The 14,384-nt window shown below is 40.8% G+C and overlaps 2 protein-coding genes across 4 annotated transcripts in view; both read right to left on the bottom strand.

Moving 5' to 3' along the window:
* Positions 1-8,700, bottom strand: part of LOC123506769 (E3 SUMO-protein ligase ZBED1-like) — a 62,251-nt gene extending 53,551 nt beyond the window's left edge. For all 3 annotated transcript variants that reach the window (XM_045259097.1, XM_045259096.1, XM_045259100.1), the window contains exons 1-2: positions 8,564-8,700; positions 282-351 (exon numbers count right to left, since the gene is read on the bottom strand). The gene's annotated coding sequence lies outside the window, so the exon portion shown is untranslated. The remainder of the gene's footprint in view (positions 1-281; positions 352-8,563) is intronic.
* A 609-nt stretch (positions 8,701-9,309) lies between these two features.
* LOC123506772 (hepatocyte growth factor-regulated tyrosine kinase substrate-like) overlaps positions 9,310-14,384 on the bottom strand; it is a 40,360-nt gene continuing 35,285 nt past the window's right edge. The window contains exons 4-6 of the mRNA XM_045259107.1: positions 10,638-10,787; positions 9,958-10,080; positions 9,310-9,662 (exon numbers count right to left, since the gene is read on the bottom strand). Of these exons, the coding sequence (XP_045115042.1) occupies positions 9,982-10,080; positions 10,638-10,787 (249 nt within the window). The 3' untranslated portion in view covers positions 9,310-9,662; positions 9,958-9,981. The remainder of the gene's footprint in view (positions 9,663-9,957; positions 10,081-10,637; positions 10,788-14,384) is intronic.

Genomic DNA, 14,384 nt, shown 5'->3' with positions numbered 1-14,384 from the left:
GTTTACAGCCACGTGGATGGACATTCGACTAATATGTATTTTTCAAGTATTAAGTCGAACTTTTGCGTTCGACTATTTAGACGTTCCAGTATTGAGTCTCCACTGTATAAAGATGAGAATTATCTAAAGAGAAAACCATAATGATTCAAATTTGACTGATAAGAGATAATGCCTTTCAATTGCTTTCTACACAAACATTTCTGCATCACACCCATTATCATACCTGTCACCCTGCAGAGAAAGTAAAACAGAGAAGGTAAGAATTCAAACTGCTGACTGACCTTGGATTTCTTGCAGCTGTTTGGTTCCTCACTATTCACTTTTTCAACAGAGGGGAGAGGTCTTCGGGGGCTGGAGAAGAACAAGCCAAATGGTCAGCCTAAATCTCAAGAGAGCACACACAACAGGGTGCCAACTTGCAGTGCCTCAGTCTTAATAATATTCAACTTGGAAGTACTGTACCATTATAATAAACTTAAACCTTAAATACCATACCTTGATAACTATGCATATACTTGTACACTAACATTAATCCATCCATACAAGGAATGAAGAGGGACACACACACACACACACACACACACACACACACACACACACACACACACACACACACACACGAGACACGGTCGAAGAAGGACGCAGTGCCGTCGCTCCGAGAATCAGCTGATCTTCACTACCTGTTGTATAGTATTTGCAGTGGGCTGGGCGAGTAGTATAGACTCGTTTAAATGAAATCAAGTGTTAGAGAATCATGAGTAAAGAAGAGATTCCATCTAAGTGCAGGTATGAGACTAGGGAAAAAATGAAAGAAGATGAATATGTTGATGAGGGAGTAAGCGCATTCGAAGGTTTTGATACGGCAAATACTTCACTATTTAAGAGAGTGTTCACTATTGAACGCAAATTAGATCAATGGATAAAGGAGAACATGGGAATAAAAGAGAATGAAAAACAGGAAAATGTTTCAAAAACTGAGAGAAAGGATAAAAAAAGTGGAAGAAAACGAAGCTAGACTAAGAGCGGAAAAAGAAGAACTGAAAAAGGAAGTAGCTAACTACAAGAAGCAGATGGAAGAAGGACTCGGTAAAGCCAAGAAAAAAAAAGAGAAGCTGAAAGATCTAGTAAAAAAAGAAGAGGAAAGAGTACAGAACATGATTAAAAAAGAAGTACAACCATGGAGAGTCCAAGATAAAAAAGATAAGGATGATTTTCAGGAGGTGATTCAAGAACAACTTAAAGAAAAAAGAAAATATGACAAATAAAATGATAGAAGTCCTCAAGACAAAAGAAAATCTAGTTAGAGAAATTGTCAAAAAAAAGTGTAATTGTATTTGGATTAAAAGAAAAAAATATAAAATATAGACCAAGAAGAGAAAAAGAAGAAATGAAATCAGTCAAAGACCTACTAAAAAATCTAAACGACAAAGATAGGCAGAACTTGAAAGAGGAAGTAGAAGAAATAAACAGAATGGGACCATATCAAGAAGGAAAAACGAGACCAATCAAAATACTACTAAAATCACAAGCAGCAACAGAAGAAATATTATATAGAACAACTAAACTCAAAGAAACAGATGGCTGCAAGGATATGTATATAAAGAAAAATAGAAATGAGGAAGATAGGAAGAGGTACAACGAACTGGCGGCACCAGTAAGGGAAAAAAATAATGAAAGGTTACAAGAGGAAAAAAAGGCATTTTTGGGAGAATTCTAGGAGACAAGATAAAGAAATGGTACATAAAAGAGAAGGAAGAGGAAAAAGTGGAACAAATTTAACTAAAAGTGATAAAGGCAAGAGACTAAAAATGATGTATGTGAACATAGACGGGGTTTTATCAAGTAAATTAAAATTAAGAGGTTACATAAAGAAAGAAAATCCAGATATTGTATGCCTGGCTGAAACAAAACTAAATGAGGCAATCAAAATAGACTTGGATAATAAGGTATAATGTATGGAGAAGAGACAGAGTGGGTAAAGGAGGAGGAGGAGTCATGATAATGTCAAGGAAAGAGATAGTGATAAACCAAGTGGAATGTGGGGAACGAAAAGCAGAAGTACTGTATGTTAAGATGCATATTAATAAAAAAAGAGTTAACAATCATTGTAACATATGTGCCACCAAAAACAAATTCATGGACCAATCAAGAATATAAAGACATGATAGATGACACAATGAGTCTAACGAGAATCGTTAAAGAAAGGAGAAAAGTTATATTAGTAGGAGATTTCAACTGTAAAGCAGTGGACTGGGAAAATTATGAAAGTGGTATGGGGGAAGAAGCCTGGGGAGAAAGATTCCTGAACCTAATGATAGATAATATGATGGTCCAAAGAGTAAAGAAAAACACAAGATTCAGAGGAAACGATGAGCTGCCGAGATTGGACCTAGATTTTACAAGGGGTATACAAATGAATGATGATATAAGATATAAGTGCTCATTGGGAAAGAGTGATCATGTAATATTAGAAATGGATATAGAAGAGGGAAAGGAAGATAAAGACGATTCATAGAAAGTACACTGATTAAATTACAGAAAGGCTGATAATGAGAATCTCAAGAACTACTTCAAATACGTTAACTGGGAGGAGATGGAAAACTCAAAGACAGTGCAAGAGAAGTATAACTTATTTTTGGAAATATACAAAACAGGAGTCAGGGAATATGTCCCGAAATATAGACCTAAAGAAGAAGGAAAGAAAGATTGGTTTAATGCAAGGTGTGCTAGGGCAAAGGAGAAAAGAGATGGAGCATGGAAAAGGTAGAGGAGAAATAGAAATCCAGTAAATAAGGAAAACTTCAAAACAACAAGAAATGAATATGTTAAGGTGAGGAAGGATGAGGAAAGGAACTATGAAAAGGACATTGTCGAAAAATGTAAGGAGCAACCAAAATTGTTCTACAAATTCATAAATGAAAAAATTAGGCAGAAAGAAACAATAGAAAGGTTCAAAGGAGAGAACGGGATGGTGGAAGACCCAGAGAGTATGGCGGAACTATAAAATAATAAATTCCAGGATGTCTTTACTAAGGAATCCAAATTTGAAAGGCCGCAGGGCAATAGAGAGACCGTCTATATGAAAGACGTTAAAGTAACCAAGCTTGAAATAAAAGAGTTAATGAAGAAATTGGATGAAGGGAAGGCAATGGGACCAGATGAAGTCTCAGACAGAATACTGAAAGAATGTAGGGAAGAACTAGCAAGTCCTATATACAACATTATAAAATGCTCAATAGAAAATGAAACAGTACCAGTAGAATCACAATCTCATTTCTGTATCTTGTCCTGTTTCTCCAATTCCTCCGCAGGATCCCCCCAAAGCGAAGGTGCCTCTGGCGTTTTGCCTCTGCCAGCTGGAGGGACCTGATGAGGTATTATGCTGATTTTCCCCAGAATGATTATTGCTTCCATGTCAGAGACCCATCTCTTTGTGCTGAATGCATAACAGAGGTGTTAGTGTCTGGCATGGAGGCGTACATTCCTCATTCTTTTTCTCAACCTAAACCTTCTAAATCTTGGTTTAACTCAGCCTGTTCTCGTGCTATACATGATAGAAAGGTTGCCCACAAAAGGTACTTGAGCCTCCCATCTCCTGAATCTCATGCACTGTTCTTCAACTTGCCAAACACTCTTTCATAAATAGAAAATGTCAAAATCTTTCAAACTCAAACTCCCCTCGTAACTTCTGGCATCTAGCCGAAAACACCTCATATAACTTCACTTCTTCATCTTTCCCTCCTTTATTTCATCCTGATGGCACCACTGCCATCTCTTCTGTCTCTAAAGCTGAACTCCTTTCTCAAACCTTTGCTCACAACTCCACCTTGGACAATTCTGGGCTTGTCCCTCCCTCTCCTCCTCCCTCTGACTATTTCATGTGTACAATTAAAATTCTTCGTAATGATGTTTTCCATGCCCTTGCTGGCCTAAACCATTGGAAGGCTTATGGACCTGATGGGGTCCCTCCTATTGTTCTCAAAAACTGTGCTTCCGTGCTTGCACCTTGCCTGGCCAAACTCTTCCAACTTTGTCTATCAACTTCTACCTTTCCTGCCTGCTGGAAGTTTGCCTACATTCAGCCTGTTCCTAAAAAGGGTGACCGCTCTAAGCCCTCAAACTACCGTCCTATAGCTTTAATTTCTTGCTTGTCTAAAGTTTTTGAATCTATCCTAAATAGGAAGATTCTCAAACATCTGTCACTTCACAATCTTCTGATTTCTGCTTCGTCAAGGTCGCTCTGGTGATTATGGCTTCCGTCAAGAGATTTCGCTCTACTGGTGATCTTCAAAAGCTTTTTAGTCTGAGTCTTGGTCATCCTGCAACTTTTTAGAGATTTCGGTGAAACCTATTTTGCTGTTCAGGGTTCTGTCCTGTCACCCTCTCTTTCTATCATTCATTAATGACCTTAACCAAACTTCTTGCCCTATCCCCTCCTATGCTGATGATACCACCCTACATCTTTCCACGTTCTTTCAGAGACGTCCAACCCTTCAGGAAGTCAACAGATCATGCGGGGACGCCACGGAACGCCTGACTTCTGATCTTTCTAAGATTTCCAATTGGGGGCAGAGAAAATCTAGTAGTTTTCAATGCCTCAAAAACTCAATTCCTCCATCTATCAACTCAACACAACCTTCCAGACAACTATCCCCTCTTCTTCAATGACACTCAACTGTCTCCCTCTTCCACAATGAATATCCTCGGTCTGTCCTTTGCTCATAATCTTAACTGGAAACTTCACATCTCATCTCTTGCTAAAACAGCTTCTATGAAGTTAGGTGTTCTGAGGCGTCTCCGACAGTTTTTCTCGCCCCTCCAACTGCTTACTCTGTATATGGGCCTTTTCCGTACTCTTCGCATGTTTGGGGGGGTTCCAGTCACACAGCTTTGCTTGATAGGCTGGAATCGAAAGCTCTTCGTCTCATTAACTCCCCTCCTCTCACTAACTGTCTTCAGTCTCTCACCGCCGAAATGTTGCATCCCTTTCTATCTTTTATCGCTATTTTCATGGTAACTGTTTTACTGATCTTGCTAACTGCATGCCTCCCCTTCTCCTGCAGCCTCGCTGCACAAGGCTTTCTTCTTCCTCTCATCCCTATTCTGTCCAACTCTCTAATGCAAGAGTTAACCAGTACTCTCAATCATTCATCCCTTTCACTGGTAAACTCTGGAACTCCCTCCCTGCATCTGTATTTCCGAATTCCTACAACTTGTCTTCTTTTAAGAAGGTGGTATCGAGGCATTTGTTCCCCTAATTCTGGCTGACGGTTTTGGCACATTTTGCACTTTTTAGAGAGCCAGCACTCAAGTGGGCCTTTTTTAACTTTCTTTTTTTTGCCATTGGCTGGCCCTCTTCCCTACATAATAACAAAAAAAAAGAATGGAAAAGAGCTGAGGTGGTTCCCATATATAAGAGCAGAAGGAAGGAAGAACCATTAAATTACAGACCGGCATCACTAATTAGTGTAATATGCAAAATGTGTGAAAGAATAATAAAGAAACAATGGATCGAGTTCCTTGAAGACAACAAATTAATATCAGATACCCAATTTGGTTTTAGAAAAAGACGGTGTGTGTAACTAATTTACTGAGTTTCTACTCTAGAATAGTTAATAGAGTATAAGAGAGAGAGGGATGAGTTGACTGTATTTACTTGGATTTAAAAAGGCGTTTGACAAAGTGCCACATGCAAGATTACTGTGGAAGTTAGAGGAGAAGGGTGGCTTAAAATGAAGCACATTGAGATGGATGAAAAATTATTTAAGGGGGAGAGAAATAAGGACAGTAGTTAAAGATATGAAGTCCAAGTGGAGAGCAGTAGAAAGTGGAGTGCCACAGGGGTCAGTATTAGCGCCAATACTTTTCCTCATATACATAAACAACATGCCAGAAGGAGTGAACAGCTACATAAATCTGTTTGCAGATGATATGAAACTGTGCAGAGTTATAAAGAAAAAACAGGATTGTGAAATACTGCAGTAAGACCTAAATAAGATCTGGGAATGGAGTAAAAAGTGGGAAATGGAATTCAATGTGGACAAAAGCTATATCATGGAAATCGGAAAGAGTGAAAGACGACCCATAGAAATCTATAAGATGGGAGATGGAGTAGAACTGGAGAAAGTAAAAAAGGAAAAGGACTTAGGAGTGATGATGGAAGAAAACAATCAACCAGTAAGCCATATTGATAGAATTTTCAGAGAGACATATATTTTGCTAAGGAATATTGGAGTAGCATTTCAGTACATGGATAAAGAAATTATGAAGAAATTGATAAGTACTATAATAAGACCCAGATTGGAATATGCAGTAGTGTGGACCCCTCATAAAAAGAAACACATAAGGAAGTTAGAGAGACTACAAAAAATGGCTACAAAAATGGTTTCAGAATTTGAAGGGATGACATATGAGGAGAGACTAAAGGCTATGGATCTACCAATCCTGGAACAGAGAAGGGAGAGAGGAGATCTGATACAAATTTATAAATTGATCAATGGAATGGACCAAGTGGATAATGAGAAACTGATCCTGAGAGAAGAATATGACATTTGAAGCACAAGATCGCATAGTAAAAAGCTGGGAAAGGGAAGATGTCTGAGAGATGTTAAAAAATATAGTTTCCCACAAAGATGTGTTGAGACGTGGAACAGTTTGAGGGAAGAAGTGGTGTCAGCAATGAGTGTGTATACTTTTAAAGAAAAATTGGATAAGTGTAGATATGGAGACGGGGTCACACGAGCATAAATCCCAGGCCCTGTAAAACTACAACTAGGTAAATACAACTAAGTAAATACACACTGCCTAGACATAATCAATGAGATATATGGATTGGAATTCTATTTAAAAGGATGAAGTTGTGAGTCTTGAGAGAGAGAGAGAGAGAGAGAGAGAGAGAGAGAGAGAGAGAGAGAGAGAGAGAGAGAGAGAGAGAGAGAGAGAGAGAGAGAGAGAAAGACAGAGAGAGGAATATACATACTTAAATTTCCCTTAGACTCCCACCATTACAACATGTTACAAACCATTTGTCTGTCTTTTCCACATATTCCAATAATTTTTCAAGCTAAGTTTCTACACTTCACTTTCATAAAATCACAAGAATCCTACAATGCTTTATGAATACAGCCTTCACTACACATGACCTACAATCATGAAGAAAATCATCCTAGGTTGGTATCTGGTTAGGTTAGGTTTGGTTAGGTTAGGGTAGGTAGTTGGTAAGTCAGGGTCTACTACATAAAGCCAGTTGTCTTTATAAGCTTGAAATAAAATACATACTTTTAATCTTCTTGCACCGGCAGGGCAGATGAGTGTACTAATAAACAAAGAATCGTATATAATAGACTCTGCTAACTTTCATCCATATGTCTATATATAGTTTCCAGCAAATGGTTACTCCAGATTGACATCTATATATAGACTTTGCCGCAAAAATGAACAAACAGTTGAATCTATAGGTATGTAGACTTCTGCCACAAAACTGAACAAGTGACATCAATATATAGGCTCTGCTGGAAAACTGAACAAACAATTGAATTTATATATAAGTGTTATTTGTGTTTGATTGGTGATAATCTATGTCAATATGTTTGTATGAATATTTGAAGTTACTCACATCCAGGACTTGTGACCTGGATGTAATTGACTTTCTCTTTTCTTCGTATTTTTCACATACATACTTGTTTTGTACCTATTAATTTTTAGGCAACACTGCTGGCATGTGTTACAGTTCTTTCTCCTTGACATGATAGGCTAATCATAAAATAAAAAAGTGGAAAAAAATGCAAAAATTTCCAGCATTAGCTTAAGTGCTTATCACATCCACTATCAACAAAGTACAAGCAGTGACCGGCCTTGATAGGCCATGTTGACCAGTGTCTGGGTATTTGATATCCTAAAAAATGATTTACTTTATGCATTTTGTTACTTGTAAGGAATTGTCTATGTATAGACCACACTACAACTTAGTGCAGTAAAATAAGAACAACCATCTATGTACAGACAATCCAACAAAAACTCCCATTTTTTAAATGTCTATATATACAGTCAGCACGGAAAGTCAGTTCATCAAACCGGTAGTGAACAGACTTTCTGCATTTTTTACTTTACTTCTAAGAATACCATCATCAAAATGCAATGCAATATGTTAGCTTGGATTCTGTGGCATCACTGGTACTTTAGCAATACTAAGAGACTGCGTAGTAACACTCAGTGTGCCTACGGCATTTGTAAGAGGAGGTTGCTCACTTGTTGCTCCCACGTGACGTCAAGTGTTTGTGACTATTTTAGTGTGCTTTGTAATTATTTTTCTGTCTTATTAATGGCAAAGAAGGTTACTACATGTGATGACACAATGGCAGTGATAATTTTCTACAAGGCTAACCATCCAGTAAAGGAGGTAGCTAAACAGACTAGCGTCAGTGTCTGTGTATGCCAGAAATTGGTAAAGTGGTTCAAGGAGGAGAGGGGGGAAGGAATTCCTGCTCCTAGATCCCAGTCTGGTAGACCAAAATTAATCTCTCCTACCACTATAAAACTTATTGGCAGGAAAGTTAAGGCCTACCCCTGCCTCACTGCAGCTGAGATTAAGGAGAATAACCCACAGTTGCTGAGTAGACTATCCTTGCGTTGTGTGCAGCAGTGCCTCCATGATGATCTCAACTTGGGGAGCTTTCGTGCACGTAAGAAGCCACTTCTCACAGCTGTCCAGAAGAAGAAAAGGGTTGCCTTTGCAAAGAAATAGATAGATTGGAACCTCAGCACTTGGAGGAAAGTGCTTTGGTCAGACGAGGCAACTTTTTCAGTGACTGGCAGTGAATTTTCTTGAGTCTACTGCCCACCACACAGTAACCCCACATGACCCACACTACACTCAGACGACCACGAAATACCCAGGTAACACCTTATGGTGTTACCTGCTAATGAGAAAATGAACCAGTACAACTACTTAGACCTGTTGCTGGACCACTTACCTACAGTTTTGATCAAACCAAGGCTGACATTTTTATGCAGGATGGTGCACCTTGCCATACAGCCAAATCAATGAAGCAGTGGCTGAATGATTGTGACATTAACTACTTCAAAGACTGGCCAGGTAGCAGTCCAGACCTTAACTCCATAGAAAACTTGTGGTCAATCATTAAAAGCCGCCTTTGAAACGCTAACACTTCATCACTCCCCAAGCTGGAGGAAGCTATCAATGAAATAGGGAATAACTTTTCACCTTAATTGCTCCAAAATTTTGCTGATTCCTTACCAAAGAGACTTCAGCAGTGCATCTGAGAGTACTAAACAGGTCAGAACTGCTTGTAATCTTTTTTTCATATCACTAACCATAGAAGTGAGTTTTTTTCAGCTGGCGAACTGACTTAAATTTCCATGTTGGGTGTAGATCCTCCGCCAGGAAGGAGTTGATGATGTAATAGGAGAAAACTGGCCAAGGGCAACAAAAATGATGAAACGAAAAGGTAAAACACCTGATTAATTGACCTTACTTATGCGTACACATCTATGAAGCTCTGACTGCAAGTTGTATATAAATAAATTACACCAATACTCTACAACAAAAAATGGGAAGAGTGCCTACGGGTTTGATGGTCTTAGTGTCAATAGATTCAGTGCTGCTGCTGCGACTGAGGTTCACCACACCCTCCAGGCAGCCACTGTGTTCAGGAGGGCAAAGGATCAATGCCAGCAGCCTCACTCCTTGTCCTTCCTCAACCACTCATGAACTGAACACATCCTAACACAGACTGACAACTGCAGTAGTGGCTAGTGGGTCAATACAGAAAGTTATGTAAGTTCATCCTGACAAAAATATCTAGTTATTCTGATGACACATTCAAAAGAGAGAGAGAGAGAGAGAGAGAGAGAGAGAGAGAGAGAGAGAGAGAGAGAGAGAGAGAGAGAGAGAGAGATACATCCTAAGAAGAAAGCAAGAGTCCGACAGCAACTTACTTGTTGATGTCGTCGTAGCAAGACTCACACACTCGCACCTCTCTCGATGCCAAACTTGGGGATGGTGGAGGACTTGCTGGAGCAATCCCCACAGAACACCTGGCCACATGCACGACAGTGGTGCTGCAAAATGTGCAATGGATATCTACAGCTCTTTTTCCTATACAATAACATGTAAAGCTACCAGTCATGATACACCTATTAACATTTAGTAATTTTTTCAAAGAGCTTCACAAAGAAAGGACACAACACGAGTCATCACATATTTCTATCCTAGCAAGTTCTGATCCTCTCATGTCTCCTTATAGGCTCCAGCACTAAGATAAATCACACAATCTCTTTAACTCAAAGCAGCCATGATGCCATGCTCATATATAAGGGTGTGTCACTGATAGCATTTGACTAAACTGTGCTTGACCTACACCATTTAATGCCAATTTTACTTGCCATACCAGATATATTACATACAACATATGCTTACTTGTACTACGCTCAATATACAATTATGCCCTCACACTTGGAATTCTTCTTGGAGAAACAACTATTTAAAGTAAAACTGCAAAGATATGAAACTTTTCAGATGCAGAAAAAAAATAAAGGGAGATCCTGAATTGTTCCCATCTATCAGTCTAATGCAACAATCTTGTCACACAGTCTAATGCAAGTCTCACCACACTCACCTTGCGTTTCAGCATAGTGAATTGAGTGCGACAGCCGTGGCAACACTCCCCATCAGCCCAGTCAGGGGCGCGATAAGCAGTGAACATAGCATCACTCTCATTGAAGGTGGGAAGCTGGTAGCCCTCTGCCTTCATGATGTTGATAGTGTCCTGGGAGGGTGGGGTGAGAGACAGCAAAGGTTGAGAGACACAAAGGACTGATATTAATACTCTTTTTCTCTCTCAAAATATACAGGTGACCCCCGCTTAACGAAAGTTCACACAATGAAATTTCACTACATCGAAGGTTTCATTTCACTACCATCTGCTCGTTTAACAAACACTAAACTCGCTTTAACAAAGTTTTATCCAGGTAATTTTTTCCAAGTTTGAAAGCCCCGCCGTACCACGCAAGCCGACAGGCTTTTGAATACACCAGCGCCTCTCGTGAACAAATCGCGCACCACTCATTCCCCCTCTTCAAAACAATAACAACGTCAGCAACAGCTCGTCTTCCCTCACTCAACTTAGCACTAAAACACTCTGCAGTGTTGCCTAGTATTGTTAAAAGACCAGGAAGTCTCTTACTCTCGAAGTGAAGCTGGATATTATTCACAGACACGAGAGACGAGAAAACTATTAGCATTGCTTGCCACCATCTTGACTCCATCTACTGTCTACTATTTTCAAGTCAGCAGACTCTATTAAGAAGGCTGGTGAGACAGTATCTTTTTTGCAAGCTAAAAGAACCACCTAAACTTGTGACTCTACAATTGATAAAATGGAAAGCCTTGTGGAAATGTGGTATATAAGTTTTGTATGTAATACAATGATACGCCCTTTGTTTACATTCCACAGGTTGCCGGTTAGTGTCTTTCCCGTTCCACTCTCCCTCCCTTCAAAATTTAAGATCGTCAACATTATATAAAATTACATACATACTTACATTAGTGTGTACATTATAATGACTTAAATTAAACTGTCTAAATGTTTGACTTCATCATTTTTACTTTCATTAAACCTTTCACTGTACTATGATGCACTCGCTTTGTTTACTCTATATGGAAGTTCAAGTCAGGGGGTTAAACTTCTTATAATTGGTTCGCTTAATGAAGTTTCGCTTAACGAAGGTTTTTTTTAGGAACGTAACCCTTTAGTTAAGGGGGGGGTTTCCTGTATATGAACGTAAGTATGAGCAGTGCACAATGTACCACTGGACTTGGTGTGCTCCTCCTTGTGTCACTCATTCTTACCCAACTATTTACCCAGATGAAAGTGAAGCCATAAACTGTCCCATCACACCCACCCTAAGTCCTGCACTCTGCTGTCTCCACCACCACACACTCGTATGCTGCATGAACACACTAAGTTGCTGCCTGTCTGACACTGAACTCTGAAGTCCCTATATACAAGATTTCAAGATCTAGGAGCCGTGCCAGCTCTTCCTCCCTTCCTAACTACCTTCTATACGCTTCTATACGCCGGCTTCATTATACCCCCCAAGCAGGCCCTTGTTGAGTTTTGGATCTTCGGTACCACGAGGCTTTGCTACTGGCCTCGACTCCTCCCACCATGAGGCTTCGGTACCACGAGGCTTTGCTACTGGCCTTGGCTCCGCCTTTTCTGAGGCTACGATGAGAGGCGGGTTTTGAGGCCCAACCAGACACCAGCCCACCACCTCTTGGTACACACCTCGTCTCTCTTCGAGCTGGTTCTTCATCTTAGCGGAAGAGCAGCCAGCCTGGGTTCCTGCTGCTTCTCTCCTTATCTGCACCTGCCACTGCTGTCGTCTCCCTGCTGCACACCAGCTTCTGGACTTCACCTCCTGGCTTGTTGCTGAGTGGATTTTCACTGGTGCACCTTACCCCAGTGACTCAGCACGCCGTCCTTGCACACGACAACAGTGGTTCGGTTATTTGTTATTGTCTGTGTTAATACACTCATTCTGTTTTGTCTTGTTTTCCTTTCCAAAGGGCTAGTCTAACTAATCCTGGCTTAACATAATTTATTTTTGAGGGCGAGAGATTGTGGCCTCCCGTTTCCCTCACACATGACGACCTCGCCAGGATTAACTTGTGTTATTAATTGCTCTATTGTTCCAGCCCTTGAAAGGTTTACAGCTATATAGTCGCCTTGAGCACGCACTCACTGTCTGAGGCCCAGAAGTGAGTTCCCTACAGACGTCCATTCCTGTAAGTTGTCATTTATCCACATAGCTTCCTTTGCTGTGTTTATTGAGTGGACAATTTTATAATTGCTTCACTTGTTTAGACTGACAGATTTTCTTCAGTCTTAGTGCATACAATTTTGGTCTCTCAGGATCAGACATTGTGCACTACATCACCAGCCAACAGGCATATGAGCGGGAGGAGCAAGCAGCCATACGACAAGCACAGAGGGAAGCTGATCGACAAGAACGAGAAGCTGAAGCACAAAGGGAAGAAGCTGAGCGACAAGCAGAGAGGGAAGAAGCTGAGCGACAAGCACAGAGGGAAGAAGCTGAGCGACAAGCACAGAGGGAAGAAGCTGAGCGACAAGCACAGAGGGAAGAAGCTGAGCGACAAGCACAAAAGGAAGTAGCTGATCGACAAGAACGAGAAGCTGAGCAACAAGCACAAAGGAAAGAAGCTGAGCGACAAGCACAGAGGGAAGAAGCTGAGCCACAAGCACAGAGGGAAGAAGCTGAGCGAGAAGCACAGAGGGAAGAAGCTGAGCGACAAGCACAGAGGGAAGAAGCTGAGCGACAAGCACAGAGGGAAGAAGCTGAGTAACAAGCACAGAGGGAAGAAGCTGAGCGACAAGCACAAAAGGAAGAAGCTGATCGACAAGAGAGGTTAGAACTTGCCAAGCTGGAAGCTGAAACCAAGTGAATGCGTCTCACCGCTCAAGGTAAGCCTGACGCTGTTACCATCCCAAATGTAGCTGTTCATTCCATGTTACCAGTGTACCAGGAAGGAGAAGACATCGCTACTTATCTCACCCGTTTTGAGAGAGTGGCAGGGCTGTTACATCTTGAATCAAGTACGTATGCTGTGAGGTTGGGATGTCTCTTAACGGGAAAAGCTGCTAATTTATACGTCTCCCTCTCTCCTGAGACCACCAATGATTATGACGCTCTTACGAAGTCTCTGTTGACAGGATTTAAGATGACTGCAGAAAGATATTGCCTTGATTTCCGCAACACTAAGATTAGAGACGGGGAAAATTATTCCCAGTTTTCAGTTCATTTAACCCGTCTATTTCAGAGCTGGTTAGAGGCTTCCCAAGTTCAGGAAAGCTTCCATTCTTTAAAGGAGTTCATGATACTCAACCAGTTCTTGGCTTCGCTGAATCCTGACATCCGCACCTTCATCAAAGAACACTGACCTTCGTCTCTTGTCTGAGCAGTGCAACTAGCTGATGACTGGGGATCGGCACACTACACCAGCAAACCCTCCTTCAGGTCTTCTCCGTGATCCTTCAAGCCTCCTCTCAAGAAAACACCGCCTGTTCACTTGTCACCTTCACTGACTTCTTCCACTACCAGGTGTCATGGATGTGGTGAGTTAGGCCACATTAGACCCCGGTGCTCCAAGAACCCTCGTGCCTTCAAAGAGAGTACTCCATCTCAACCTTTCACGGTAGGATTTTGCCTGTCTGATCACAGTGTTCCTCGGCCCCTTGTTTCAGGCACTGTAAATGGATCATGGACATCTTCAATCCTTAGGGATACTGGCTGTTCCTGCATTGTGGTTGCAGAAGTAGTTCTACCTGATGCTGACATTAGCA

The sequence above is a fragment of the Portunus trituberculatus genome, chromosome 20 (assembly GCF_017591435.1).
Source record: "Portunus trituberculatus isolate SZX2019 chromosome 20, ASM1759143v1, whole genome shotgun sequence".
Taxonomy (NCBI): domain Eukaryota; kingdom Metazoa; phylum Arthropoda; class Malacostraca; order Decapoda; family Portunidae; genus Portunus; species Portunus trituberculatus.
This window is presented reverse-complemented; position numbering and strand designations above follow the sequence as displayed.